Raw genomic sequence first — 23,657 nt, 5'->3', positions numbered from 1 at the left:
TTGTTATAGCTTGAATTAACAACAACAAACTAATGGTGCTGGTCAGAAAATGGTAAATGAAGGGTTCAGTCCAAATCTGGTCCAGTTTGATCCAGGTGCAGAACATTTCAACATTTTAAAATGATCTGAATATAGTTCAATATAGTTAGATTGAAAATATCCAAAGTTTTAAATGAGCCATTTCAATTCAAGTCATTCAAATGTCCTGCAGTTTTCTCCTCAATTGAATTGAAATCTGATTCTGTTCAATTGTATTTCCATTAATGAATTGTTGAATTTAAATCCAGTTTAATACAATCAAGTATAATCCGATTAAATGTAAAGCTTTCCAACTGATTCCAACTCAATTCAGTGCAGTTATATGTAATCTTAATCAATGATAATCTATTTCAAAGAGTCCAAATCATTTTAACTTTTAATATGAAAGTCACTAATGAAACACCAAAAGCCTCAAGTTTTTACTTTTGAACATTAAAACCTGGGTATAACCAATACGTCTTTTTATAACAATTTTACAAAGTGCAATAAATAAATAATATAAAGAATTTAACACGATCTTAAACCTTTATGAAACGCATTGATTAATTCAAACAGCTCTTTGTTTACTGTTTTCTTGTAGAATTTCCTAAAAAAATATATTTACATCTGATTTTAAGACATTTAAACCATGAAAAAACATACAAATATAAAGTATAATCAACTTCATTCTTGTTAGTTTCACCCTAACTAGCACTTCAGGTTTAGATGACAACACAACTATTTGTACTCATTTAAAGAGACATTGGGCAACACAAATTTTCCACCTGAACTGGTGAATATTTCAACCCAACATCCTTTGTTGTGTTACACATTTTCTACTCTGCAGTGACAGATTGTTATGACTGTCTTGTGACTCAATTGTTTTATTTGAATCTAAAGAACATCCAGAACAAGTTCCCTTTTGTTTTGTCTGTTGCCACAAATTCCCCCTCTGAGGCTTCACCTGAGGACATGACTGTTTGGAAATGTCTCAACCTCAGAGCGGGAAAAAACCATCTGGTTCTGTTCGATGACAGGTTTGTGAAGTGATGCACAGCTGAGTGGTGAGATTCCTTCTCAGAAATAAGCTGATTTGTTCAAATTGTCATTTGTTAACATGACTAATTCAACCAGTTTTTCATCTAACGTTGAAATGGGAGCAAAAATATTTTTGCCATTGTGTGTATGTCTTTGTCAGTCAAAATGTCTCATGAACCACTGAATGGATTTTAATGAAACTCTCAGAAAGTATTTATTGGATGTACATCTACTACTGATTAACACTGAGTTACCCAAACTTAAGACAGTTGTCATAACCAAAAAACATCAACCAACACAAAAATGGGTAAAAGTCAGTCACGTTTACAGTTATTGAGCTAAATATTGATGTGGTGGTTGCTCAGAGTCATAAAATTGGTCCAGTGGAAAGTGAGATGTTTTGCAAACACAACGACAGGGTTGACGCCAACAATTAATGCCAAAGGTTTACAGGAAAAATGTAATTCAGGAAACATATCACTCAAGGACTCAGATATTGGTGTTTGAAACTGTGGTGGAATTTCTGAAATAATAAGGTAAACTCAAGAATTTAAACAAGTCAGAAATGTCTTTTGTGGTGATTTATTTTAAAATTGCTTGAGACAGACACAAGTTTATACACAGTATGAAAGACTGATGACGTTCTGACAACATTATCGACAAAACAGGAGATATTTATTCATTCTGCAGCCCACGATCAGTACACAGTAACGCTCATAACCCAATCAGCTTCTAGACGGGCTTGTGGACAGTCGGTGTGACCCTCACTGTCCCATATAGTTACTTAACTTAATTTAGGTGGAACATACTATCCCGACCATGAGATATCCAAATCCTTGTGTACAAATGTCCTTCTGATAACATAATGATATGATATAAAAATCAGGAACTACAAATACCAAACATTCTTCAAACTCAGTAATATAATACAGTTTTCATCCACAAAACCATGAATTTCCTTGACTTTCTCCTAATGTTTTTCTCGGTTTATCTGTACAGTTTAAATCATCTTCTGAATGGGTTTTCCAACCTTTTTAAATGTATAAGAACAAGACGTTCAGGTTTTTTTTAAAGATGTACTAAACATAAAAGTTCAACTTTGTTCCCCATATTTCCATCGAGTACTTTCTTAAAGGTGTTGTTCAACATCAAGGTGATACTTTGACATTTTGAAAGTAGCAACAGTCCCGGGTTTCATTTATTTGTACTTTAAATTCCTCCCACAGACCAAAAACAATCATCCTTAAGTGTGAATAGTTGTTTGTCTCTTTGTGTCCCTGTGTAGACGTGTGACCTGCTCAGGGTGTCCCCCTCCTTTGGCACAATGACTGCTGAAGATAAGCAGTTCTTTAAATGATGGTTAGTTTGTGTCATTTGAAGCTTTTAGAAAGGTCTTTGGGTTGTTGACAATGGTCCTTATATTTGTGTGTGGTAAAAAGTAATACAAGCTTATAGCTCATGTTTCTGATCTAAAATGAAGCAAAGTAGCTGAGACAGCCAAGAAACATGCAAACAATGCAGCAAGAGTCACCACTGCTACAATTTCACAATTAGTTGTCAAAAATGTAAGCAAAAAAAAAAGAAGGTGGTGAACTATTCGGGTGTGTCTGTTGTGACTATAAATCTTTTCAAAAAGAGCTCTGAAGACACAAGGACCCAACATCCGCTGTGCTGCTCAGACTACAGTTTATGTACCAGATATTTATCCAAACAGGAGATCAGGAGCTCATTTCTGACTGACCTTGAGAAATCAACATGAAGACGAGCTGTTCTATAATAGCTGCTCTGCTTTTAGCATCTTGTCTGTTTGTGCTCTCTTATGCAGATCAGACAAAACCTGGTAAGTTTGCTTTTTCTTTTTTGTGTTCAATAAACACAATTTTCAATGCGATTTTTGTTTGTTTGAAACCCTCATTAATGGAAAGCCAACACTTCTCTAAAACCAGGGATCTGTCCAGAAACCTTTAATACTCTCCTGCCAGTCCCACCATGTGACCATGACAGCGAATGCCCTGGAACTGAAAAATGCTGCAAGTTTGATTATGGATCCGTCTGCGCCCCTCCTATTGAAAGTAAGAACCACAATATTTACCAAAGTACTGTAGCTGTTAAAAAGTTTTAAATCTTTTAAGTAAATAAAGTTTTGTCAAAAATTAAATCAATGTTATTTCAACTCTTCAAGAGAAATACATTCTTTGTTGATTTAAATCTGAGTGAAATAAAGCTGGGTGGCACAGCGGTGCAGAGGTTAGAGCTGTTGCCTCTCAGCAAGAAGGTTACAGGATCACTTACAGGCCTGGGGCCTTTCTGGCTGGAGTATGAATGTGCTCTTGTAGGTTTACTCCATATCCTCTGTTTTCTTTTCCCACAGACCAAAAACATGGATGTTAGGTTAACTGATAACTCAAATTGTCCCAAGGTGAGAGTGTGAATCTTGTTTGTCTCCATGTGGCCCTGTGATGGACTTGCAACCTGTCCTGGGTGTCCCCCGCCTCTCAGACAGTGATTGCTGGAGACAGAAACCAGCTCCCCGCAACCCAGAGAGGACAAGAAAGTAAAGAAAATGCATGGATGAAATAAAACTTTTTAACCCTCTCAAGGCAGGCGTTGCAACAACATATCTGATTTTTCCTGTTACTAAAACTTAATTTGAGCCTGAGAGGGTTAATGCTGCTGAACATATCTAATCACAGCTAATCAAACTTTTTGATTTTTCTGTAATTGTCTCATGTCAGACAGCAGAACAGGAAAGAAATTCTTTGCTTCCTCATTTTAAAGATTCTTCTGGTGTTACAGTTTCAGACAACTCCCTGACCTTTAAGAAAACGCAAATAAACAACAAAGGTGTTTTGCTTGGGAGAAGCTGACGGGTATCAGATTTAACAGATTTGTCAAACAATGAGCAATCAGGCAACAGACAGACACTAGGAGGCGGTTTAACAAAAAGGTGACTATTTACAGGGTGGTGAGTATTTACAGACTGAGGTAGGTGAGTGATCTGGTGAGTAGCTTTTTGGATTGGTTGGAGGCAGACAGGCAGCAGCATAGAAACGGGTCAGGTGAGTGGCTCTCTTTCTGGTTTTCCAGACTGGCAGGAGAAGATTGTCCTAGACAACTCGAGGTGATGGTCCTGAACACAGGAGAACAAACAGGTAAGCAAAGCTCGGGCAATATTCAAACACTCAAATGGCTGAGACTGCTATACCCAAGAGTAAGCGATGCTTCAGCGAGGATCTGATCTTCAGGGCGGCCTTATGAAGCCAGGGAGCTGATTAGCAGGAACCAGCTGCAGCTGCAGGTGATAAACTGCCATTCAAGCAGGAAAAACAGAATGAGAAGTGAAACGTCTGCAACTACAGAATAGAAGTCCAGTTGTTTTTGTTTTTTAACCTTTTTTGAATTCACAACAGACAGGGTTGATGCTAACATTCATCCATTTTCTTTATCCGCTTCTCCTTTACGGGTCAAAGGGAGCTGGTTCCCATCTCCAGCCATCACTGTACGAGAGGCAGGGGACACCCTGGACAGGTTGCAAGTCCATCACAGGGACACGGAGACAAATGAAACAGACAGCCTTTCACTTTCTCACTCACACCTAGAGACAATTTTTACAGTTACTAGTTAACCTAACATGCATGTTTTTGGTCTGTTGGAGGAAACCAGTGTGCATAGAGTAAACCCACATACACCATAACATACAAACTTCACCTAGAAAGTCCCCAGGTCAGGAAGCAATCATACCCTCATCTATGGTCATAAACTTTGGGTAGGGACAGAAAGAATGAGGTCGCAGATACATGCAATTGAAATGAGGTTTCTCTACAGAGTAGTTGGGCTCTCTCTTAGAGAAAGGGTGAGAAGTTTGGTTATCTGGGAGGGACTCGGAGTAGAGCCACTGCTCCTCCACATCGAGAGCTGGTTCGAGCATCTGGTCAGGATACTCCCTGGACCACCTCCCTATTAAGGCGTTCTGGACATGTCCAACTGGGAGGAGACCCTGGGGAAGACCCAGGAGACACTGGAAAAACTATGTTTCTCAGCTGGCCTGGGAATGGCTTGGAATCTTCCTGAAAGAGCTGAAAGATGTGGCAGTGGAAAGAAATATCTGGACTTCCCTGTTTAAGCTGCTGTCCCCACAACCCGACTCCAGAACAACAAATAATGGATAGATGGATGGATGACTTTCTGAAAGTTCCATTAATACCCTCAGTGGCTCATGAGATATTTTGCTAAACCTACAGAAAGACAAACTTACACAAAAATATGGGCAAAGTTATTATTACACCTTTGATTTCAGCAGTGGGTGATAAAAACAGACTCCTCTCAAAACTCACATTTGCCAGATGTTTTGTATTTCAAAGTTTTTACTAAATTTTCTTTCTTTTTCAGCACGTCGCTTGACTTGGAATAAACCAGGTCGCTGTCCAAAACACTTTGCATCCTTCGCACCACTAAAACCATGTCGCCGTGACAGAGACTGCCCTGGAGCTGAAAAATGCTGCGTGTTTGGCCATGGAGGCGGCTGTGCACCACCTGATTTCAGTAAAAGAAACAATATTTACCAAATTTGACATTAAAGATTTTGTTAAATTTATTTAGGTAAATAAAAATTTGTAAAAATATGTGTTCAGGCAATTTTTTCATATAAGAACGTTTTCCTCTCAAAAGTCACATTTCTCTGATTGCATAAATTGTTTTCTCTTTTCTCCCAGTGCCTCTCGGGTGTCCAATTCCAGGAATAGGGTTATGCGCTGAATTTTGCTCAGATGACTCTGAGTGCCAAGGTGGAATGTTATGCTGCTCCAATGGGTGTGGACATCAGTGTATGACACCAGTACCAGGTGAGATATGAATAAGGTTTTAAAAATCCTCTTTTACTCTCCTCATAAGGCTGCTCGATATGCACGGACTGAATGTTTTTGTTTTGGGTGTTTCAGTGAACGATCCACCACGGCCATAATCGCTGCCGTGATGATAATGACTACAGTGGGAAGAAGAAGTGCTGTCCAAATAAATGTGGTCATTCCTGTGAAAACCCCTTTTTTCCTAAACACACCAACTGAGCTGCATCATATATTGCAGTGTGCACTTTTTTGGTTTCTTTAACACAAATATCTTGATTAAAAATGTCAATACTTTGCTTGTGTCTGTGTTTGTGCTTCAATAAACTTTTCTTTGCAATTCCAGTTTGTCTAACTATATTTTAAATGTATTTGGGTAAGTTCAGGCTGACTGACACTCCCTCATGTAAAAGTTAACTGATTTCATTTTCACCTTGAGGGTCAAAGTGTTCACCTGCAGAGTTCTGCTGCTGGCCTTTATGGCTACAGGTGACTGTCATGCCTCAATGGTATTTGATCAGTCCTATTTTATTGAGAAAAAAAAGCACAGGTTTTTCTCCTTTTTTGTTTTGTATGGTTTTGTGTTTTGCTTTTGCTTTTAATCATTAAACGTGTATGTTTATAATTAGAGATGTGCCACAGCAGTTTACTGAGTCCTCATTGTGACACTTCAAGTGAAATTCTGACACACTTTTGGCTCCAAACAGGCTGATGATAAAAGTGCTACCGCCTATCCTGAGGAGGTTTTTCCATCAAGAGCTGCAGAGAATTTCAAGGATCAGTCAAAGGAAATTTTGGGTTTATAATCTGTTGACTGAGTTTTTCATAACTCACGTCTGTAAGAAAGCTATAAAAGAACAGCTTAACAAGGTTCTGAGTGTTTAATATCTTACCTGTTGTAGATACGTAGCTTCTTGAGCAGGCTCCGTTTGGAGAAATAGTTTAGTTCTGACAGGACTGAGGAGCTAATGGCTAGTCCAAGCCAGACCAAAACCAAAGTATATTGCTGCCATCCTAAAACAACTCCAATCTCAATAATGGTATAAAGGTTCGTGTGAACCTTAGTTGAACCTTTACACCACCATCAGTTTCATATTTCATGTTTATTTTGGCAGAAACATGAGGATAATCCTGCTGGATGTGACTCCTGGACGTCACAGAAGTGTGACAGCTAGCTGCTACTGGCACTATTTATGCTTGTAAATAACACGGGCAGCATGATGGCTTACTGGTTAACATTGTTACCTCACAGCAAGAAGGTCCCAGGTTAGACCCTAGGTCTTTTTTTGTGAAATATGAATGTTTGCGTGGGTTTACTGCAAGCCCTCCGGTTTCCTCCCACAGTCTAAAATAAAACCCATGCATGTTAGGCTTCCCAGGCCTCCCTGGAAAAACAGATCTGTAATCTCAATAGGATTTGAAAAAATGTTAATAAATAAATGGAAAACTACAAAATTCCATTTAAACACAGTAAATTGTCCAAACTGTGGATGTTTAAAGACATAATTACGACAGGTAAAATATTAATTGTTCATAACCTTCTCAGAAAAATCTTCCTTTAAAATAGCTGAACTTTTCCTTATTTCATTGTTCTTACATGTTCTAGGAGATCTTGATTAGGTAATCAAGTCTTTGTTCCAGACAACAGAACAGAACGTTTCAAGGATTCCTTTGGTGTTACAGTTTCAGAAAACACCCTGATGTTCTTGTAGTAAAAGTACAAAACAACAAAAGCATTTTGTTTGAAAGCAGCTTGTTGAGCTAAACATAATTGCTGACATCTTCCTGCGAAATCCAAAAGATAAACAGCTGGTTTAAGTTGCGACACTGAAAGTTTACAATACTTTGACTCATATTTTTGGTGAGGGAATCAGACACTTTAACTTCAAACATTTATCTCAGTAACAGCTGCGTTAACTGTTTGAATTCAGTTTTTCAGTGTAGTTTAATTAAATTGTTATAGCTTGAATTAACAACAACAAACTAATGGTGCTGGTCAGAAAATGGTAAATGAAGGGTTCAGTCCAAATCTGGTCCAGTTTGATCCAGGTGCAGAACATTTCAACATTTTAAAATGATCTGAATATAGTTCAATATAGTTAGATTGAAAATATCCAAAGTTTTAAATGAGCCATTTCAATTCAAGTCATTCAAATGTCCTGCAGTTTTCTCCTCAATTGAATTGAAATCTGATTCTGTTCAATTGTATTTCCATTAATGAATTGTTGAATTTAAATCCAGTTTAATACAATCAAGTATAATCCGATTAAATGTAAAGCTTTCCAACTGATTCCAACTCAATTCAGTGCAGTTATATGTAATCTTAATCAATGATAATCTATTTCAAAGAGTCCAAATCATTTTAACTTTTAATATGAAAGTCACTAATGAAACACCAAAAGCCTCAAGTTTTTACTTTTGAACATTAAAACCTGGGTATAACCAATACGTCTTTTTATAACAATTTTACAAAGTGCAATAAATAAATAATATAAAGAATTTAACACGATCTTAAACCTTTATGAAACGCATTGATTAATTCAAACAGCTCTTTGTTTACTGTTTTCTTGTAGAATTTCCTAAAAAAATATATTTACATCTGATTTTAAGACATTTAAACCATGAAAAAACATACAAATATAAAGTATAATCAACTTCATTCTTGTTAGTTTCACCCTAACTAGCACTTCAGGTTTAGATGACAACACAACTATTTGTACTCATTTAAAGAGACATTGGGCAACACAAATTTTCCACCTGAACTGGTGAATATTTCAACCCAACATCCTTTGTTGTGTTACACATTTTCTACTCTGCAGTGACAGATTGTTATGACTGTCTTGTGACTCAATTGTTTTATTTGAATCTAAAGAACATCCAGAACAAGTTCCCTTTTGTTTTGTCTGTTGCCACAAATTCCCCCTCTGAGGCTTCACCTGAGGACATGACTGTTTGGAAATGTCTCAACCTCAGAGCGGGAAAAAACCATCTGGTTCTGTTCGATGACAGGTTTGTGAAGTGATGCACAGCTGAGTGGTGAGATTCCTTCTCAGAAATAAGCTGATTTGTTCAAATTGTCATTTGTTAACATGACTAATTCAACCAGTTTTTCATCTAACGTTGAAATGGGAGCAAAAATATTTTTGCCATTGTGTGTATGTCTTTGTCAGTCAAAATGTCTCATGAACCACTGAATGGATTTTAATGAAACTCTCAGAAAGTATTTATTGGATGTACATCTACTACTGATTAACACTGAGTTACCCAAACTTAAGACAGTTGTCATAACCAAAAAACATCAACCAACACAAAAATGGGTAAAAGTCAGTCACGTTTACAGTTATTGAGCTAAATATTGATGTGGTGGTTGCTCAGAGTCATAAAATTGGTCCAGTGGAAAGTGAGATGTTTTGCAAACACAACGACAGGGTTGACGCCAACAATTAATGCCAAAGGTTTACAGGAAAAATGTAATTCAGGAAACATATCACTCAAGGACTCAGATATTGGTGTTTGAAACTGTGGTGGAATTTCTGAAATAATAAGGTAAACTCAAGAATTTAAACAAGTCAGAAATGTCTTTTGTGGTGATTTATTTTAAAATTGCTTGAGACAGACACAAGTTTATACACAGTATGAAAGACTGATGACGTTCTGACAACATTATCGACAAAACAGGAGATATTTATTCATTCTGCAGCCCACGATCAGTACACAGTAACGCTCATAACCCAATCAGCTTCTAGACGGGCTTGTGGACAGTCGGTGTGACCCTCACTGTCCCATATAGTTACTTAACTTAATTTAGGTGGAACATACTATCCCGACCATGAGATATCCAAATCCTTGTGTACAAATGTCCTTCTGATAACATAATGATATGATATAAAAATCAGGAACTACAAATACCAAACATTCTTCAAACTCAGTAATATAATACAGTTTTCATCCACAAAACCATGAATTTCCTTGACTTTCTCCTAATGTTTTTCTCGGTTTATCTGTACAGTTTAAATCATCTTCTGAATGGGTTTTCCAACCTTTTTAAATGTATAAGAACAAGACGTTCAGGTTTTTTTTAAAGATGTACTAAACATAAAAGTTCAACTTTGTTCCCCATATTTCCATCGAGTACTTTCTTAAAGGTGTTGTTCAACATCAAGGTGATACTTTGACATTTTGAAAGTAGCAACAGTCCCGGGTTTCATTTATTTGTACTTTAAATTCCTCCCACAGACCAAAAACAATCATCCTTAAGTGTGAATAGTTGTTTGTCTCTTTGTGTCCCTGTGTAGACGTGTGACCTGCTCAGGGTGTCCCCCTCCTTTGGCACAATGACTGCTGAAGATAAGCAGTTCTTTAAATGATGGTTAGTTTGTGTCATTTGAAGCTTTTAGAAAGGTCTTTGGGTTGTTGACAATGGTCCTTATATTTGTGTGTGGTAAAAAGTAATACAAGCTTATAGCTCATGTTTCTGATCTAAAATGAAGCAAAGTAGCTGAGACAGCCAAGAAACATGCAAACAATGCAGCAAGAGTCACCACTGCTACAATTTCACAATTAGTTGTCAAAAATGTAAGCAAAAAAAAAAGAAGGTGGTGAACTATTCGGGTGTGTCTGTTGTGACTATAAATCTTTTCAAAAAGAGCTCTGAAGACACAAGGACCCAACATCCGCTGTGCTGCTCAGACTACAGTTTATGTACCAGATATTTATCCAAACAGGAGATCAGGAGCTCATTTCTGACTGACCTTGAGAAATCAACATGAAGACGAGCTGTTCTATAATAGCTGCTCTGCTTTTAGCATCTTGTCTGTTTGTGCTCTCTTATGCAGATCAGACAAAACGTGGTAAGTTTGCTTTTTCTTTAATGTGTTCAATAAACACAATGTTCAATGCGATTTTTGTTTGTTTGAAACCCTCATTAATGGTAAGCCAACACTTCTCTAAAACCAGGGATCTGTCCAGAAACCTTTAATACTCTCCTGCCAGTCCCACCATGTGACCATGACAGCGAATGCCCTGGAACCGAAAGATGCTGCAGGTTTGATTATGGATCCGTCTGCGCCCCTACGACTCTACGTAAGAGCCACAATTTTTACAAAAGTACTGTAGCTGTTAAAAATCTCGATATATCTTTTAAATAATTAAAGTTTTGCCAAAAATGTACTCAATGTTATTTCAAGTTGACAAAAGAAATGCTTTTTTTCTTTCCCTGGATGTTGCCTGATAATTAAATCTGAATGTTTCTTGACTGACAGCAGCTTTTATCTCAGCCTCAGTAGAAAATGTTTGTTCACATCTCCTAAACTTAAGAAGTTTTACAACCCAGAGCTAGAAGTGGTGTGTTGTAAACACATCGCTCGCTGGATTTGTTTGATGAAGTTTAATACATTTCATCTTTAATAATTGGTGAGTGAAATCAAAAAGGTTGGTTTATTAGTTCTGTTGGTTGAATTTTGCCAAATATCTGATTTCTATTTTGTTGTGTTGCATCTCAGAAATAACAGCACCATTTAAAGCAAAACAAAAACTCAGGACACAAAAAGTGTGTATAGATTAAACAAATCAAAATAAATCACATATCTGTGATATAATCTTGTAATACATTCAACATCCCAGTTATAAAACTTGGCTGCTTATTTTGTCCATTATATTATAAGAAAATTACCATGAATAAATGTGATCCTTGGGTGTTATCTACCCTTATTAAGCAGATTTAAATTAGTTGATTTAAATCTGAGTAAAATAAAACTTTAATGCTGCTGAACATATCTGAGCACAACTAATCAAACTTTTTGATTTTTCTGTATTCGTCTCATGTCAGACAGAAGAACAACTAAGAAATTCTTTGCTTCCTCATTTAAAAGATTCTTTTGGTGTAACAGTTTCAGACAACTCCCTGACATTCTTTTAGTAAAAGTAAACAAACAACAAAGGTGTTTTGCTTCAGAGAAGCTGACGGGCCTGAATATAATTACTGACAGTTAACTGACAGTTTATTTCTGCCTTTCAGAAATAAACTGTCGGTCAGGACACTGAAACACCTACTGACTCAGCTGATTAATATGAATGCTATTAGACAAGAGAGTCACTTTGTGTTGGCATAAATATGAGTTAAAACCATTTGAAGGATCGCAATATAAATCTGACAGGTCCTGAAATGATTTAAAATGAAAATTCTGAAATCAAGAATCTGTTTTTACCAAACTTTGACTCTTGTGTTTGATAGGGCATTTCGATCATTTAACCACAACAGACAGGGTTGATGCTAACATTCATCCATTTTCTTTATCCACTTCTCCTTTACGGGTCACCGGGAGCTGGTTCCCATCTCCAGCCATCACTGTACGAGAGGCAGGGGACACCCTGGACAGGTTGCAAGTCCATCACAGGGACACAGAGACAAATGAAACTGACAGCCTTTCACTCTCTCACTTACACCTAGGGACAACAATTTCAGAGTTTTAGATTTAGATAATTTTATCACAACAAACAGGGCTGAGGCCATGGTCCTCAGCTGGAAAAGGGTTGATTGCTCTCTTTGGGTTTGGATTAAGGCCTCAAGTGGAGGAGTCTAAGTATCTTGGGGTGTTGTTCACAAGTGAGGGAAGACTGGTGCATGCAATCGACAGATGGATCAGTGCAGATTCCACAGTATTGCATACTCTGACTGGTCCGTTGTGGGGAAGAGGAAGCTGAGCGGCAAAGCAAAACTCTCTGTTTACCAGTCAGTCTACAAGCATACCCTCACCTACGGTCATGAACTTTGGGTAGGGACAGAAAAAACGAGATCACAGATACATGCAATTGAATTGAATGCTTAGGCTCTCCCTAAGAGAAAGGGTGAGAAGTTTAGTTATCTGGGAGGGACTCAGAGTAGAGCCACTGCTCCTCCACATCGAGAGGTGGTTCGAGCATCTGGTCAGGATGCCCCCTGGACGCCTCCCTAGGGAGGTGTTCTGGACATGTCCCACTTGGAGGAGACCCCAGGGAAGACCCAGGAGACACTGGATAAGCTATGTTTCTCGGCTGGCCTGGGAATGCCTTGGAATCTTCCTGGAAGAGCTGAAAGAGGTGGCAGTGGAAAGAAATGTCTGGACTTCCCTGCTCAAGCTGCTGTCCCCACGACCCGACTCCAGAACAAGCAGCAGATAATGGATGGATGGATGGATGGATGGATGGATGGATGGATGGATGGATGGATGGATGGATGGATGGATGGATGGATGGATGGATGGATGGATGGATGGATGGATAATTGGTGGATGGATGGATGGATGGATGGATGGATGGATGCATGGATGGATGGATGGATGGATGGATGGATAATGTTCTGAAAGTTTCATTAAAATCCATAGTGGCTCATGAGATATTTTGCTAAAGCTACAGAAAGACAAACTTACACACAAATATGGGCAAAGTCATTATTACACCTTTGACTTCAGCAGTGAGTGATAAAAACAGACTCCTCTCAAAACTCACATTTGTCAGATTTTTGTATTTAAAATTTTTGCATAAATTTTCTCTTTTTTCTCTCAGCAGCTCAAAAGGCTCAGAATAAACCAGGTCAGTGTCCAAGCTACTTTGAATCCTTCGCACCACTAAAACCATGTCGCTGTGACAGAGACTGCCCTGGAGCCGAAAAATGTTGTGGGTTCAGGCATGGAGCCGGCTGTGTCCCACCTCTTCCATGTAAAAGACACAATATTTTCCAAAGCAGCCATTAAAGATTTTGTAATTATATTTAAGTGAATAAAAACATGTGAACAATTGTTTTCAGGCTGGTTTTCATGTAAAAAATATTTTCCTCTCAAAAGTCAGATTTCTCTGATTGCATAAACTGTTTTCTCTTTTCTCCCAGTGCCTCTCGGGTGTCCAACTCCAGGAATAGGGATATGTATTGAAGAGTGCTTCCAGGGATCCAAGTGCCAAGACGGAAAGTTGTGCTGCTCTAATGGGTGTGGACATCAGTGTATGACACCAGTACCAGGTGAGATATGAATAAGGTGGTAAAAATCCTCATTTACTCTCCTCATATGGCTGCTCGATATGCATGGACTGAATGTTTTTTTTTTGGGGGTGTTTCAGTGAAGCCAGGATTTTGTGGGAGGCGTCAGAACAACCCTCGATGTCTTAATCTTTGCCGTGATGATAGTGAATGCAGTGGGAAGAAGAAGTGCTGTCCAAATGAATGTGGTCGTTCCTGTGAAAACCCCTTTTTTGCTAAAGACATCAACTGAGCTGCATCATACATTGCAGTGTGAACTTCTTTGGTTTCTTTGACACAGACATCTTGAATAAAAGTGTCCTTACATTGCTTATGTGTGCGTTTCTGCTTTAATACCCTTTCTTTGGAATTCCAATTTATCTAACTACCTTTTAAAGGTATTTTGGGTATTTTTACATTTTATTGACAGAATAATCTGAATGTCTCACATTAACAACTCATTCACAATAATCTACAAAGGTGTACCGCGAGTTTTGTATTTTATTTTAGCACATGGTAGCCTATATGGAGGAAATCTCTTATGTTATCATTAATTAATCTCAGTGAAAGGATCAGGAGTCTATGAATGTCTTTTAGTTGGTTTATTTTAGCTGTACAGTACAGCGATCTGAACAGAACATTTTAGTAATGTATGGGTGTGGCTAATAAAGCATTATGTCCCAGCTGCAGCACTTTTAGAGATATATGTGTGGTGGTTATACAACACAATCTTGCAAAGCAAGAAATATCCACAAAACCTAGTTGCACAGATACTGGTTAATACATCCTGGCTTAACGCCTGAGTGTTTGCGCAAAAAAAGGTTAGAAGGTTAATTGGTAAATTAGATCACCAGGTGTGAGTAAGAGCACAAATTGGACAAATGGACTGGTGACCTACCCGTGCTTCTCACCCAGCGACTGCTAGAAACAGGCACCAGCTGGAAGAAGCAGGCAAAGAAAATGGATGGATGGATGGATGTGATCTCTGAGGCGAGGCAGGGAACGACTTTCAACTCTCTCCTCGCAGATCTGAGCTCTATTTGACCAGGAAATTGGCAAATTAAGCAATTTTGATCGTAAAAGGGCTCAAAATGACTGGAGTTATTCAAAAATTACATTTGTTACAGAATAAAACATAAACAACATTACATTTGTTATTTTTACTGTCATTTAAAGCATTTTAGGAAGGTCTTCAGATTGAAAGGTCAGTTTATTTTCATACTGTATGTACCTGACTCTTCTGATGTAAAACAAAAAAAGAGTTAGAGTTAAGAAAAAACACAATAGTTATCATCAGACATGGAAAAGAATGCTCCACCTTGAAATTAGTTGTCATAACATGACTTGAACTTCACCGTAGTGTTACCAAATGGACTTTTTAAAAATGGATTTAAAAGAAAAGTCAGTGGACAATTTGGTTGTGTCTATTGTTATTAGATATCTTATCAGAAGTAACTCTGCAGACACAAGGACCCAGCATCCTCTGTGCTCCTCAGACTGCAGTTTAGTGATAGTCATGCTAGTTTTCTTTCCTCACCATATTATTTGTCAGGCCTGCAGCTCTCCATGAACTGGCAGAAAGAAGCAAAAGCAGAGAGAGAAACTGCAAGGCCAGGCATGGGAATTACTTTAAATTATAGAAAAGTAGCACCCAATAAAATCAATACTATAAATGCTAGAAAAGCTGTGACCCCTAAAATGAATTAGTGTAAATAAAGAGAATTGTGTACGAGTATAAATGAAAGTATATATTTAAAAAATAACAATTTCAATCTACTGAAATCTAACAACCGATTTGGGTCCAGATGTGGACCTCAGTCCAACATTCTGGTGAGCCCTAATCTACAACAACATGCTCAAAAAAATTTAAAAAAATGTAGCTGCACTTAAATGGCAGTCTTCATCCTAATGTACTGAGCAGTAAAATGAACTGGCATACCTCTGAAGAAAACTGTTTCTTTTTAGGAGCATCTTGTGCTCTCTCTGACTTTATTTTTAAACACTTTTCAAACATTGCAAACAGCTAACTACGGGACTTTTTCACTCAGCATGTTTGAGCTGAATCATGTTCTGTTCACAGACGGGTAGAACCAGATTTTTGAGTTTCAAATTGAACGGTCACCTGCCAAGACGAAAACTGACAAGTTCGGTAACCAGATGATTCTTCTAGACATGGTTCTCACACCAACAAATCTCTCTTCATAAAAAAAAACAAATTATTGCAAAAGACTCTCACTAATATGGCTAAATTAAATGCTAATTTAATAAAAAACTACATTATTGTTACACAAACTGTCTCAAAAACATTCATGTGCTGCTAACCTTTTGACTTTGCTAAAATCATACAGACATTACATTTTGAGAAAAAAATAAATAAATGTTGGTTTGAGTGTAAAATAATGTTCCTCTAAGACACTACAAGTGACTGCTTTAAACTGAGAGGATGGCTTCAGAGTTCAACTTGACAGACAATTATAGAAATACTGAGAGTTACATTAATCAAAAAACAGTAAAAAAGAGATCAGTTTTCTTAAAAAAAAAAAAAAAAAAGATTTATAAGAAGAATGATTGAATGAATGTTTCGTTTGGCCTCTTTTTTTTGTGGGACTGCCTTCTTTATTTCCATCTTAAAACTCACAGAATTCATGCCAGATAATAAAAATCATCAGGAACCTGCTGAAAAATGTTTGATTTTTCTTTTTTTTTGGTAAACCAAACAATTGTCTGTTAGAAACTGAATTTCAGAATCACGACTGCATTAACAACCAAAAAAAAAAAGGTCATTCTGACAAAGTCACTGTGACTGAATGTATCAGTTTATCTTATCTCTCCTGGATGGGAGACGGCAAACATCAGGTCAAAGACACGTTACGAGTCCAAAGGTAGTCAATTTCTGTTAAAACTCTGATATTTGGGCTGCTGTTTAAGAGTTAATTTTTTTCAGAAAACAGACAAACTTATTGTGTTTCTTACAGTGATGGCAAACTTTGTTGAGTGTATGAAAGGTGTTGTTTCAGACATACAGAAAACACTGAAATTCACTATAAATTATAAATACATTTCTTATTTTTCCCATTCGAGAGCTAATGTCTACTTTGTTTGTCAGAAAAAAATTACTTTAAAACATTTAGAACGAATAAAATCAATTTTCCTTTTCCAATTCATGAAAAAGAAAGCTTCAAGTAGACTTATTTAGCTACATCCATAACAGTGCTTCACTCAGTTTTTCTCTGATCATCGAATGTTTTTGTTATTTCTAAAGAGCCCACTGATGAAAGGTCACACAGTGAGCTCCGTTTTGCAGCCTCAGAGCGGCGGCACGCCCCTCATCTTGCGGATGATGTTGGCTATCCGCTTGGCCAGTCCAGGGTTGGGCTCTTCTACCTGGAAGCTTCGGGTCAGCAGGTTGTAAAGGGAGCCGTAGCCCACGGCCACAACGGTGCAGGTCAGGCAGATGACGTTGTAAGGCATGCTGAAGTCTGGAGTTGGCAGGTTGACCAACAGAGGTTCGGTGTAGACACGCACAAAGTAGCTGGACTCCTCTTTGCAGGGAAAGCTGGGGGAAGATAGCGCAACTTTAATTTTACAGACTAGAAATACATGAAATTCAGACATCAAAATGATTTTCCTTTCAGAAAACCCAGACACGGGTCTGTACTCACAAGCTGCTGAAGAGTGTTCGCTCCTGAGTGTTGTTTGTATCCATGGCGACGGTGCTCGGAACAAGAGCACTTATAACTGAAGACCTAAATATCAAGAACACAGATTTCTATAGTTTGAAAGTTTAAAAGGAAATTTTTTTTTTTTATTTAACAATTTCCTGCACATCAGAACCACGTGTCCATGCATCACCTAAAAGATAAAAATTCAAATGAGGTGAGAGCAAGCCTGGGCGTACCCGACGTAGAAGCCGTGGTTGGGGTCAGGGGTGTACTCGGTCCACTTCAGCAGAGCCCTCTCAAACTGCACCGTAACCTCAGTAACGGAGTGTGGGGGAAGCTGGACCAGCATCTCCAGCAGGTGGGGCCGTATGCGGTCCTTGGACGGCTGGTAGTGGATGTAACCTGGCAGAAGAGGAGACACTTGAGCAACAATGTATACATTATGCTCACGGCTGAACAAGTCATTGTTCTACCAGCTTAGAATAAAATGAAACTATTATCACAAAGTTTGAACAAAACACAGGCAACAATAAAACACAGAGTAGATCTTCCACCACAACCTAACAGAAACTGTGACGCGTGGGCTCCTCCTGGTGGAAAAACAATGCAGCTGCGGAAAAATATAAATACTAAAATAAACAATAACTTCTGTTGGATATCTGGTCACACACCGGACAGTTAAAAGTATGAATCCCAACTCAAGAAGATTTTAAAATTTTCTGTCTTTTTAGGGCTGAGCTTTACAAATGTTCTAAGAATATATGAGAAAACAAATAATATACAGTAACAAAAACATGGAAACTAGTTGCCATGAGATTAATATCAAATACAAGCGTAATGATCAACATTTGTTGTTTCACTTCAGGTAAATATTTAAAACAAGACCAATTTAAAAAAAAATAAAACAGCATTATCTTATAACAGGAAATGCCTTGTCTCTAAAGTTGTAGAAAGAAGTTTGAATCAAAAGCAGAAATGTTTCTGATTTTGTTTTAGAAATGTGAAAAAAAAAATAGTTTGGTAATATATATTTTATGTGCATACAAAAAAATATGCTGCGGTGTGTTACGTATACTCGACACTCTTTGGAAAAAAATCGCCAATTCAGCCAACATCCCAGCACATGACAATACCTGTATCAGTCTGGCTGGTTTACTTGGGACATGAAGTCAAAGTCCTTGTGCTGTTAAATCCACACAATATCACTTTACAAAGCTTAGAGATTTATGTTCTCACATGCAGCTACTAAAATAATGTTATAAAAAAAAGAAAAAACAACTTACTGGGCTTGTTGTCTTTTCCTTTGCTGGTGACGGTGAGCGTGTGGATGTAAAGACGGAGATACCAAGGTACCGAGTCCAGCAGCAGCACAGAGAAAGACCTGAAGGGGTGATTGTTGTACATTAAGGTGTGAATCTCTCCCGTCTGCAGCCCGTACCCAGCAACGTAACGCTCGGCATGGAGCAAGGGGCGGAGCATATGACCTGCGGGCGGGAAATCAGAGACTCGTTTTAATGATTGATGTGGAAAAATGACATGAAAAACAGTAATGAGCAAACTTTAGTGAATGAAGGAGGAACGTCACTATGTAACATCGCAGAACTTCCATCTGTTTCTCTTCTCTTGATTGAGAACAGGTGAATAGCTACAAGCTCAAAACTACATACTGACGCCTTTTTGGAAGCCCTTCTTGTTGGGTCGTATAAACAACAACAATGGATCTCACAAAGGTGAGCCAGCCTCCGCTCTTGTCACTCACCCTCAGTGGACTTCCAGCGGATCAGCAGGTTGAGGGAGCGAACAGTCCCGAAGGTGACCTGCTGGGTCAGATCGTAAACAGAGAAGGTCCGTCTGTCCCCCAGCACCACGGCCTGCCTCAGCAGCGGAGTGGCTGGGATGAGCTCAAACTGCTCCTCCTGCAACATAAAGTCAGCTTCGTTCAACGCAAAACTGCTGCAGAACTTTTTCCATCTTTATATTTAACTAGTAAAACTCCAACCTGAGGGTTGTCTGTGATGTCGATGTATATTTTACTGGAGGAGGCCAGTGGACAGGCTTCCGTCAGGGTCCGAGAGAACATCTTGAACAAAGACCACTCTAAAGAAAAAACACGCAGATTGAATCTGAGAAGGCTCTAAGGCTTAGGAGGGTTCTTAAACTCAAATGTTGACTTTTTTATCCAACCTTGTTTGCCCTGTCCAGAGGTGTGCAGGTCAAAGACAACATTCAGTGTCTGTCTCAGCTCCCAGGACGGGGTTTTGCACTGAGAGTCCTGACACATTGGTCTAATGTGCACTGCCTGAGAATGAAAACTGCTGTGGAAGAGCTTCTCCGACTTCAGCAGCACAGCGAGACCAGCCTGTAAATTCACAATGGTAACACAGACAAATAAAAATAATGTTGGCAGGTATAACACAAAAAAAAAAGAAACACAGATGGCTGAGACGAACACACATAAAGAAATTTACCTTGGAGCCACATGGCAACAGTTTCTTCCAGGGTGTCAAATTCTCAGTGCAGACAATTTCCCGTGGGAGGGTGGCATAGCGAAGGAAGCGATGGTCTGTCACTTCAATTTCAACACGGAAAACAGAAATCAGTGCATAAAAGTGCATCCTGGACAGAAGGCTGCCCTGGATTTCTTTAATACCCAGTTTGTCTCTTATTAAGCCATCCTAAATGTGTAATAAAACAGAAAAAAAAACAAGCAAAACAAAAGCAACGAGTATAAAAACAAAATGTAAGCTCCGATTGAATGTGCTGGTATGACGTGAAAAAAGAATTGTTTAGGATGGCTGAGCACATCACTGGTGAGACTGAAGACGTCTTACGGTACCGTTGGCTATCCCCAGTGGTTTGAAGGAGGCGCTGGGCTGAACGGTGTTGGTGGAGTCAATGAAGTTCAGTGAAGCACAGAAGATGCCTGACAAAACATTGGTCAGCTCCTTCCATGTGGCATCCACACTGAAAACAGGTGGAGGAACAGAAGAAAGGAGTTTAAATGACTGACAGACACAATACAAGGTAGCAAAATGATAAAAGTCAACTAGATTCAAAAATTAAAACCTAGTTGTCTGAATTTTCTAGAAGTGTTTTCCATCATAAAGCAACCTGTCATTTCAATTTAATGAATGCAGGAATTAAATATTCTGATTTTAGCTACCTGACAAGCCCTCTGACATTCAACAAATGCAGTTTAATGTCTGACCAGAAAAACAAGAAACATAATGTGAATTAGAACTTCCTTTATGGGAATCGTTTTCCTTTGAATCCAGAAATCTGGCTCAGTTATAGCATCTCTAATGCTCTACAGCCAGCAGAGGGCTGTACTCACTCGGTCACAGTGTCCTGAAACCAGACCCAGAGTTCGGCTCCCGGAGGGGACGGCAGATACGGCTGCCCCCACTGCATGGTCCTCCAGTAGCCTTGAGTGAAGGAGATGTGCAGCTCTCGCACAGAGAACTTGGAGATGACCTGACCCAGAGATTTGGGAAACAGCCGATAGTGGGACACTGAAAAAAAAATAAATAAATAAAATAAAGTAGCAACACAGTTAGTGACTACTTCATTGAACAAATAAAATCCTGGTGTGTGAGAAATGTATGGTCCATATTGTACAAAGAGATTATTTTTCAAATAAATTTATTTTAACAGTAGTCATTAGGGACAAAAGTGGCATAAGAAATAAAACACAAAATACTATGATCTACAAATAATTTAAACTCTATATTTAAATGAGTTTTGCCCAAAGACAACAAACGGTTCAAACTCAAACTGTATTGTTTTAAAGACATATAAGCTTATCTTGACTAAAGACTTTATTCAACTTGAACATGAACAGATTTTGAGGAGAACATGCAGTGAATTATATAAGATAAACTTGTAGTTCTCAGAGCTGAGTGTTGTGGAGAGTTTTAGAGCTACGAGGAGGTGAAATATGATGCAGAAAATATGGCCAGAACAGTTGACTTTGCATGATATAAACAAAAAATATGCAAGTGTAAAGTAGCACAAAGATCAGCAGAGAAACCTACAGGAACAATCTTCCTTTGGATTAGCAACAAATTTTAAAGAAGTTTGGAAAGGATGAATTAAAAAAACTGTTTAGTAGTTTGATGTTTTTCTAGCATATGAATAAGATCACTGATAAATGGCATTATCCAAAGTTTCTTACTGAAGAGGCGCACTGCAGCAGTACATGCAGAACACTATACTGTTTTAACACTATTGTTTAAGTGCATTCAGTGTTTTCTGATAGAGATACTTTTAAACCCAAATACCCTTCTCAGGAATAACAGAAACTTTAGTAATGTAAAGTTATTCTTGTCAAGCACATTTCTCCATCCTCCTCACTACACAGATGAGGGTTTTTGAAAGGGTGTGATCATTTCAAGTTGGAAATGGAAGACATTTCATAATTTATAACAACGATTTATGCTTTTTCCAGTTTTGCTTCAGTCCATACTGAATGGCTTTAGGGCCAGTAACAGGAGTATTTTTAGTGATTTAAAAATAAAGGTATAACTCAGCTGTTTCCATCTTAAAAAGAACCATCACACACAGTCAGACAGACATGTTTATCAGTAAAATACCTTTGTTTCCTTTCATAAAATCTGTTTCCCACAGGGTACGGAAATGGAAGCTGGCGTAAATGTCCCCTGAGTGCAGGGGTCTGATAACCAGCTCCTCCTGAAAATCATCTTTAAGCTGTGGAGTTGAACTTAACACCGTAGCGACAGAAGCAGGAAATTCCTGGTTTTCTTCTGCAGCATCTGCCGCCCGAGTCGCTTCCCATCGCCTCTCCTCTACCGCGGGCTCCTCCGCCGCTCGCTTCTCGGTTTCGGCGTCTGTTTGTGGATTCTCCACCGCACTGACGAGGTGGTCACCGGAGAGGGTGGTTTCTTGACCGTCTGCGACTAAAATCCCCGACAAACTAAAGATAAAAACCAGCCAGGCTAGGTAGCTGCACCTGTGAGCTGCCATTTTTTTTATTTTACGAAAGCGACAGCTAACTTCCGCCTTCTAGCGTCACGTGTAAGAGCCAGCCAATAGACAGAGCCTGTGGGAAGTCACGTGACTCACTCATGAACCTGCTGCCTTATTGCTGTGTTCATGTTTTTACAATATTCTGTTGTTTGTTGTATAACATTCTAAAATATCAGATTTTTTTTATTTGACTACTACTACTACTACTACTACTACTACTACTACTACTACTACTACTACTACAACTACTACTAATAATTATTATAATATTCGAATCAATGAGAGTGATTTTTACTATGCCCATCAGCATCAGACCCATGTTTGTGTCTGTTCAGGCATTTCAATAGATTTGAAAATGGATCTTTAAAATCTATTTTAGCACCTTGACCGTATGGGACATTAGCTCAGCTGTCTGCGACCAACAGGGTATTGACCCTGACTTATCTGATTAAGTTCAGTTTTATTTGGTCACAAACAATACAAAACAATATTAGATACCAAACATCGTTGTTGCACCAGTGCCTTCTGTCCAGTGGTCTGTTTGCAGTTCTTGTCTCTGGTTAGAATTTTAAGGAAGCTAAAACTACTGATCTAAAAGTCTAATGCTCTAAAGTAAACAGCAGGACTAACAATGTAGCAAAAATAAAAATACACACATAAACACAATGCAAATACTACACAAATAAGAGGGGAAGAAAAGCATCAATACCCTGTATGTTAGAGTTGACATATTCTCCTTAGCTTTAGCTATTGATTTATTTTAAAATTGAAAACTCTAAAATCATAGAGCTTGTTTTTACAGTTGCTAAATTGTTCCAGATCTTAAAAACAGAAGATTGGTAATAGTTCTGGTTTAAACTGAGTTCATATTACCTGCCTCCCTCTTGCTTTTTTTCTGTTTTCCTCCGGAACAAGACATTTTCAGGCATTTAAGAAATTATTTTACAAATAAAAAATGTGTTTATAAGTTCCCAAGTGAAAAAAAAATGCAAATGAGCTTGTCAGATGTGGGTGTCTGTGTGTTGACCCATGCATGGTGGAGGGGAAGGTTTGATTGTGTCGCTGGCTGAACGGGGATGGGCATCACCACCACCATCATCATCATCATCATCATCATCATCA

The 23,657-nt window shown here is 38.4% G+C and overlaps 3 protein-coding genes across 7 annotated transcripts in view; 2 read left to right on the top strand and 1 right to left on the bottom strand.

The window, feature by feature from the left end:
* The window catches only part of LOC108236717, a 24,386-nt gene extending 18,252 nt beyond the window's left edge, over positions 1-6,134 (top strand). The window contains exons 7-11 of the mRNA XM_017417585.3: positions 2,803-2,896; positions 3,003-3,128; positions 5,446-5,598; positions 5,769-5,897; positions 5,994-6,134. Coding sequence (XP_017273074.2) covers positions 2,803-2,896; positions 3,003-3,128; positions 5,446-5,598; positions 5,769-5,897; positions 5,994-6,016 — 525 coding nt within the window. The 3' untranslated portion in view covers positions 6,017-6,134. The remainder of the gene's footprint in view (positions 1-2,802; positions 2,897-3,002; positions 3,129-5,445; positions 5,599-5,768; positions 5,898-5,993) is intronic.
* A 4,409-nt stretch (positions 6,135-10,543) lies between these two features.
* Positions 10,544-14,217, top strand: LOC108236713 (WAP four-disulfide core domain protein 5-like). Of its 5 annotated transcripts, none has more exons than XM_017417579.3 (5): positions 10,544-10,747; positions 10,854-10,979; positions 13,443-13,466; positions 13,762-13,890; positions 13,989-14,217. In XM_017417579.3, exons 1-5 carry the CDS (start codon positions 10,663-10,665, stop codon positions 14,138-14,140), a joined length of 516 nt encoding a protein of 171 aa, XP_017273068.1. In that variant the 5' UTR covers positions 10,544-10,662; the 3' UTR covers positions 14,141-14,217. The 5 variants fall into 5 exon arrangements, with proteins under 5 accessions (XP_017273068.1, XP_037832921.1, XP_017273066.1 ...); XM_017417577.3 differs by having other exon boundaries at positions 10,545-10,747; positions 13,443-13,592; XM_017417578.3 differs by having other exon boundaries at positions 10,545-10,747; positions 13,440-13,466.
* A 1,612-nt stretch (positions 14,218-15,829) lies between these two features.
* On the bottom strand, positions 15,830-22,565 carry pigt (phosphatidylinositol glycan anchor biosynthesis, class T). Its single transcript, XM_017417573.3, has 11 exons — positions 22,142-22,565; positions 20,884-21,061; positions 20,386-20,513; positions 20,018-20,118; positions 19,734-19,908; positions 19,549-19,646; positions 19,309-19,465; positions 18,833-19,033; positions 17,786-17,951; positions 17,550-17,633; positions 15,830-17,443 (listed from the first exon to the last, which is right to left on the bottom strand). Exons 1-11 carry the CDS (start codon positions 22,530-22,532, stop codon positions 17,194-17,196), a joined length of 1,929 nt encoding a protein of 642 aa, XP_017273062.1. The 5' UTR covers positions 22,533-22,565; the 3' UTR covers positions 15,830-17,193.
* Between the last annotated feature and the right edge of the window lie 1,092 nt (positions 22,566-23,657).

The sequence above is a fragment of the Kryptolebias marmoratus genome, linkage group LG8, assembly GCF_001649575.2.
Source record: "Kryptolebias marmoratus isolate JLee-2015 linkage group LG8, ASM164957v2, whole genome shotgun sequence".
Taxonomy (NCBI): domain Eukaryota; kingdom Metazoa; phylum Chordata; class Actinopteri; order Cyprinodontiformes; family Rivulidae; genus Kryptolebias; species Kryptolebias marmoratus.
The sequence above is the reverse complement of the archived record's forward strand: the minus strand, read 5'-3'. Positions and strand labels throughout refer to the sequence as shown.

Bases quoted from the DNA above. Each gene is read 5' to 3' on its own strand.
- LOC108236713 (XM_017417576.3), top strand. From the start codon at position 10,663: ATGAAGACGAGCTGTTCTATAATAGCTGCTCTGCTTTTAGCATCTTGT. The intron at 10,980-13,439 runs GTAAGAGCCACA...TTTTTCTCTCAG, and splicing joins CTGCGCCCCTACGACTCTAC to CAGCTCAAAAGGCTCAGAAT. The intron at 13,593-13,761 runs GTAAAAGACACA...CTTTTCTCCCAG, and splicing joins CTGTGTCCCACCTCTTCCAT to TGCCTCTCGGGTGTCCAACT.
- pigt (XM_017417573.3), bottom strand. From the start codon at position 22,532: ATGGCAGCTCACAGGTGCAGCTACCTAGCCTGGCTGGTTTTTATCTTT. The intron at 20,514-20,883 runs GTGAGTACAGCC...ACCTGTTTTCAG, and splicing joins TTTCAGGACACTGTGACCGA to TGTGGATGCCACATGGAAGG. The intron at 19,466-19,548 runs GTTGGAGTTTTA...TTTATGTTGCAG, and splicing joins ACATCACAGACAACCCTCAG to GAGGAGCAGTTTGAGCTCAT.